Source organism: Diuraphis noxia, unplaced genomic scaffold (genome assembly GCF_037042655.1).
Source record: "Diuraphis noxia isolate RWA-SAM2 unplaced genomic scaffold, SU_Dnox_SAM2 contig0003, whole genome shotgun sequence".
Classification (NCBI taxonomy): Eukaryota; Metazoa; Arthropoda; class Insecta; order Hemiptera; family Aphididae; genus Diuraphis; species Diuraphis noxia.
The window spans coordinates 428,066-434,899 of record NW_028301713.1 but is presented as its reverse complement, the minus strand read 5'-3'; the positions used below and the strand labels follow the sequence as shown (position 1 = coordinate 434,899).

General features: G+C 25.7%; 1 protein-coding gene across 1 annotated transcript; it reads left to right on the top strand.

The window, feature by feature from the left end:
* Positions 1–1,795: 1,795 nt before the first annotated feature.
* LOC149056510 (uncharacterized) lies at positions 1,796–3,270 on the top strand. Its single transcript, XM_089222191.1, has 5 exons — positions 1,796–1,905; positions 1,987–2,075; positions 2,409–2,539; positions 2,611–2,815; positions 2,861–3,270. The coding sequence occupies exons 1-5, from the start codon at positions 1,796–1,798 to the stop codon at positions 3,268–3,270; spliced, it is 945 nt and encodes a 314-aa protein (XP_089078317.1).
* Positions 3,271–6,834: the final 3,564 nt, after the last annotated feature.

The window sequence follows — 6,834 nt, the reverse complement described above, 5'->3', positions numbered from 1 at the left end:
GTAAGTATGAATTTTTTTTATAAAATAAATAATTTGATATTTATCATAATTTTTGCTTATATTTTAGAAAATTAATTTTGTTTTCTTTCAAATTTCAATTGCAATTTGTAGTACTAACTTTTAATTCAAATATTTATAACAAGATTGGATGAACAAATACAATTTGTTATTGTGGTTAGTCACAGCATAGTACATCTCAACTGATAACTTAATAAGTATGGATAAACAATTTTTTTATACAATAAATCATTTCTATAAATAACTTAATGTTTTTTTTTCAGTTTCATTCAGATGAAAAAAGAAAACAGCGCAGCATCAAGACCGCAACTACTTCTATATTTGTAACATTTGTTGATTGTCACATTAATTGTTAATTTTATGTTTAAATAATTAAGTTAAGTTAAGTTATTGATTTACTATTTTCTATAATTAGGGCTATGGAGTTTTTATTAACCTAAATTGGTAAATTGAAAATTTTTTTTGAATACGGTAGTGCCAGTTTTACGTAATATTAAAAGATTTTTATATCATAAAATATTAATTAAAAATTAACATAATTTCAAAAATAAGTGTAAAATTGAATAATTTTTTAAAACATCCATAGCCCTAAAAATATGTTGCAATCTAGAGTAGATAATACATATAAAGTATGTTTAATGTTCATTTAATTTTTATTAATTTATCTAGGGTAGTGGACATGTTAAGTGTTAATATTTTTTATTAGTTATGACCTTACCCAAATCCTGCAATAACTTGCACTACGGAAATTTGTTCATACTCTAGTAAAATTATTGATAACTAATGTGTTTATTTCCTTAGATAATTTAGTAATGAATTAATGTCCATTATTTGTCTATTCACACACAACTACACAAGTTATTTTTAATATGAAATGCAAATTATACACTATATAAAAAAAATATCCCTGAATATTTAATATTTATAAATGGAAAGTCGGGTAGGCACTATGAACAACAGGCCCTGGGCCTATAGCCTCGCATCAGATTGACTCACTTCCTCAATGCACAAAACATGTAATCAAAATGACTTACCTATTCTATTTTTTTTTTTTTTAGTATACACAGATTGATTTGTAATTATTTATTTTTAATGAAATGAAAACCTTAAATGACAGGAGCTTTGTAAACATATTATATAACTTAAAAAAAAAAAAAAAAAGGAATGTGTGAATAGACCTTTAACTACTTTAGTCTTGGCTCTAAATCTTGAATCCAAGTACATAAATAATACATTTTTATCTGCATATTTATAAATTATTTTTCTAAATACATAGAAATTGTTGATTTACTTTGTTTTAAAATGAATATATGTTATCTGTTTAGTATAATCATTTACTATAGAAATTAAGATACACCATACTGTTTTTAAAAAATATTTATTTTGTAATTTACTCGTCAATCTGATATAGAAATATAAATTATATTAAATAAACACATATGTATTATGTATAATTAACAAATAATAAACTTAAATAAATTAACAAAATATACAACATAATATCTTCTTAACATAAAGCATTGGGTTTTCTAAATTTATTTAATTTTAGTTATCTAAGTTACATACCTATATGTATACCTACATATCAATATAAAACATAATTGATTTAATGATGAATATGACATGTTTCACACACATAAAAAAGATAAAGGTACCTATCTATCTCATACATTTATAGTACTATTGGTTTTTCACATTTTATCTGTTCTCCGTTGAGTTAACATCTCACAGAGTTACTTTTAAATATATTACTTTTCTGTTAAATATAAATACTACAATGTTCTACTCTATACCTGAAAAAATGGATATGTGGTCATGCTTCATCGAATGTGGAAAAAATAAAAGGAAGGCCGCTTTATTGTACAGCCAACGATTTGGGCTTGAGAGGCAAGTTCCAAATTCTAGTATTTTTTCAAGATTGGAAAAAAACTTAAAATCTACTGGAAGTTTCAATAAAAATAAAAATAGGAAATGTACTAAAACTACGGAAGAATATTCCCAAATTGTATTGCAAAAATTAGAAGAAAATCCTAATACATCTTTAAGAATAGTATCGAGTAAGTTGACACATATACATTTATATATTTGAGCTTGAGGTCTTCTCTGGCACAGTAAATTCTCAAACACTTATTGCCTGGTTTCCATATTATGATCAAATGTGTACTCCAGTTAATTTTTTAGGCCCATATAATCGTAACTGATAATCTATGTACCCCGAGTATGATTTGATTCAGTTCAATTATGTTTTATGCAATTTTATTAGTTGTGTTTTGTGTTTATTTCACATAAACATTGATGCAATTCTGCCAAACTATATCTCATTTTTTTGTGAATCAAGCATAAAATTATTGTTATTTATTAATTATCTTGTTTTATTATTATTTGTTTAGAAGAAGTAGGAATTTCTTATAGTTCAGTACAGAAAATTGCCAAAAAAAATAAATATCATCCATATAAAAGAACTACTGTACAGCATTTAAGATTTGATGATTATGAGCGTCGTATAGTTTGGATTGCAAAGGTGCTTATTTGAATTCTATTTTTAAAAGTTTTTCCTTTTTTAATATTTACTTACGTCTTATCAAACATAAGGTACTTGTTGAAATTGAGGATAATCCTCAATTCTTGGAAAGAATATGTTGGACTGATGAAGCTAGATTTCACAACAATGGCAATGTAAATAGTCAGAATTTGCGTTATTGGTCAAATGGTAATCCTCACTGGCACACCGAGAAGAATTTTCAAGAACGTTATGGCATTAATGTTTGGTGTGGAATATTTTATGACACATTGATTGGTCCATTTTTTTTTTCTGAAAATTTAAATGGTGATAAATATTTAGAATTTTTAAAAAATGAACTCCCCATTCTTTTGGAAGACATACCATTATCTAGACGCAAAAATTTAATTTGGCAGCAGGACGGTGCTCCAGCCCATAATAAAAAAACTGTCATACAGTATTTAAATTGCACTTTTGGTACGAATTGGATGGGAACGTACAGTCCAAAAATATGTTGGCCACCTCGTAGTCCCGATCTGACTTCGCCGGATTATTTTCTCTGGGGTTATCTTCAAAGTATAGTTTACAAGGAAATGCCAGCTAATGTAAATGATCTTAAACGAAAAATTAAAGATGCTTGTTCAAATATCCCAAGTCATGTGTTAGTGAAAACTACTACAAATGAATTGCTTAGGCGACTGGCAATTTGTTTGGAAGTGGATGGTCATCAGTTTGAACATTTATTAAAATAAATTATTAATAAACTTTAATTGTGTACCTACAAGTTTTTTGTATGTGTTTGTCAATTTTAATTACATTTACATTTTATTTTACAATATTATGTTAGAGTAATATTACTCTATGAACAATTATTATAGATCATAAGAAATAATAATCTATTGATTACACAATGAAAACATTGATAGTGAATGATTTTTGAGTTAACAACCAAGGTATACAAATATTAATTAATTACTAAAATTATGAAAATATTGTTAATGGTATAGCCGGTATTGGTAACATAAGTTTGGTACTTATAATTATTATGAATTATTCAATTATGATTATAAATTTATAACCTTGAAGATGTTATTTACATTTTTTTATTTTATTAATTAGTATTTAGTATTTTAGAAGCCACTAGCCACTAGAGTTAATAAGTTCAACACATTGATATAAGTTTAGTTATTAATAAGTAGTTTTTATTTCAGTTCATTAAAAATTAAGTTTTGATAATGAATTGCTTAGTTTATCCATGTCACTAGGCATAACTGTTGGCCAACAAGATGGCATAACATATGTTTTTGGCGATGTTTGGCGTTTCCTGTCCAGAGTGCAACATCGAGCCTGATTTAGAACATTATTCATTATTGTCTATTACATATTAAACATTCGAATCATGCTTCATCAAAATGTTACCTTGTCTCCTTTCGACCAGTATGTAAACCGTGACTTGGCTCTTTTTATTATAGTTTCGTCTTCAAATGACGTTGGTTTTACCTTTTTAACCAAAACTTCAAAGTTGGAGTGTACCGGACACCACCATTCAGTGCACTAAATTAAATTTTATGTAAGTAAACAATTTAAATAATAACTTCTGAATTCTACATTTTTAGTTTTTTAAACAGAAAATGTGCAATTAATATATTAGAATTAGATAGTATTATGGTAATGTAAATATTATGATGTAAATCACGTACTTGTTTTATCTGAAGGTCTGCAAATTCATCATAAACTGATTGGGCTGATTTAGCCAATTTAGCCGGTAAAGATGAAACTGGTGAAGAAGAAGGAACTTTTGAAGGTAAAATAACTGCTGAAGACGAAGGAATTACTGAAGAAGGAAGAACTGAATCTTGTTTCTCAGTCACATTTACTTTTACTTCCTTGATTATGTCCAAGTTGTCATCAATAGAATTTGTTAAACTCTTAACAATTCTATTTTCAAATTTAGCAAATTTGGTTTCTATTAAATTGTCAATTTGCTGTAGGGTAATCATTTTTTCACTTTTCTCTTCCTGTAGGTATGTAATATAATTTATTATTACACTAGGTGCTTATAGGTCTCATAAAAAATTTATCTTACTAATGCAGTAATTTTGCGCTTTAAACAAACATTTTCTGCCACAGTATCATCAAAACCAGTTTTTAGTGTCTCATTTTTCTTTTTCATCTCTTTCTAAAGTAAATACAATTATTTACAAATTATTATATTATTGCCTCACCAATTTCAAAAACACTCCACCATTAAATTCTATAATATTTTAAGTGCATTTTAACACATATTTAAAGTTAATGTCAAATATTTAATACGTTTAACCTAAATTGGTAAATTGAAAATTTTTTTTGAATACGGTAGTGCCAGTTTTACGTAATATTAAAAGATTTTTATATCATAAAATATTAATTAAAAATTAACATAATTTGAAAAATAAGTGTAAAATTGAATAATTTTTTAAAACATCCATAGCCCTAAAAATATGTTGCAATCTAGAGTAGATAATACATATAAAGTATGTTTAATGTTCATTTAATTTTTATTAATTTATCTAGGGTAGTGGACATGTTAAGTGTTAATATTTTTTATTAGTTATGACCTTACCCAAATCCTGCAATAACTTGCACTACGGAAATTTGTTCATACTCTAGTAAAATTATTGATAACTAATGTGTTTATTTCCTTAGATAATTTAGTAATGAATTAATGTCCATTATTTGTCTATTCACACACAACTACACAAGTTATTTTTAATATGAAATGCAAATTATACACTATATAAAAAAAATATCCCTGAATATTTAATATTTATAAATGGAAAGTCGGGTAGGCACTATGAACAACAGGCCCTGGGCCTATAGCCTCGCATCAGATTGACTCACTTCCTCAATGCACAAAACATGTAATCAAAATGACTTACCTATTCTATTTTTTTTTTTTTTAGTATACACAGATTGATTTGTAATTATTTATTTTTAATGAAATGAAAACCTTAAATGACTGGAGCTTTGTAAACATATTATATAACTTAAAAAAAAAAAAAAAAAGGAATGTGTGAATAGACCTTTAACTACTTTAGTCTTGGCTCTAAATCTTGAATCCAAGTACATAAATAATACATTTTTATCTGCATATTTATAAATTATTTTTCTAAATACATAGAAATTGTTGATTTACTTTGTTTTAAAATGAATATATGTTATCTGTTTAGTATAATCATTTACTATAGAAATTAAGATACACCATACTGTTTTTAAAAAATATTTATTTTGTAATTTACTCGTCAATCTGATATAGAAATATAAATTATATTAAATAAACACATATGTATTATGTATAATTAACAAATAATAAACTTAAATAAATTAACAAAATATACAACATAATATCTTCTTAACATAAAGCATTGGGTTTTCCAAATTTATTTAATTTTAGTTATCTAAGTTACATACCTATATGTATACCTACATATCAATATAAAACATAATTGATTTAATGATGAATATGACATGTTTCACACACATAAAAAAGATAAAGGTACCTATCTATCTCATACATTTATAGTACTATTGGTTTTTCACATTTTATCTGTTCTCCGTTGAGTTAACATCTCACAGAGTTACTTTTAAATACATATATTACTTTTCTGTTAAATACAATTTTTTTTCATTAAAAAACATGAGAAAGATGGATGAATTTCCAAGTTCATATGAACAATTTTTAAAAGTTCATAAAAAAACAGTATCTGATGTGTCCGAATCAGAATTTTATAAAGAAGGCTATTTGTCCATTGTTGTTCAGTTGGAGTCTTTAATGCAAGTAAGTTTTACTATTTAAAATGAAACATAATTAGTAGGGCTCATACTAAGATCATTTTAGAAGAATTTAGTATACATAAAAATATTTTTGAAAATATTTTATCAGAAGCTACATATATTGGAGACCACAAACCAAAGTTTGATGGACGAAAATAAAAGGCTGGAGCAAGAAATTGAAACACACATAGAGGAAATAGGATGTGCTGAAATACAATTAGTAAATCGTTTTTAAGTTAATTAATATACAATTTTTTAATAGCAATATTTGGGTAGTTCAATTAGGGTCATGTGCTGATTTTAAAACGTGATCCACCATAGATTGCCTGAGGTCATATGGCAGTTAACGTATTAAATATTTGACATTAACTTTAAATATGTGTTAAAATGCACTTAAAATATTATAGAATTTAATGGTGGAGTGTTTTTGAAATTGGTGAGGCAATAATATAATAATTTGTAAATAATTGTATTTACTTTAGAAAGAGATGAAAAAGAAAAAT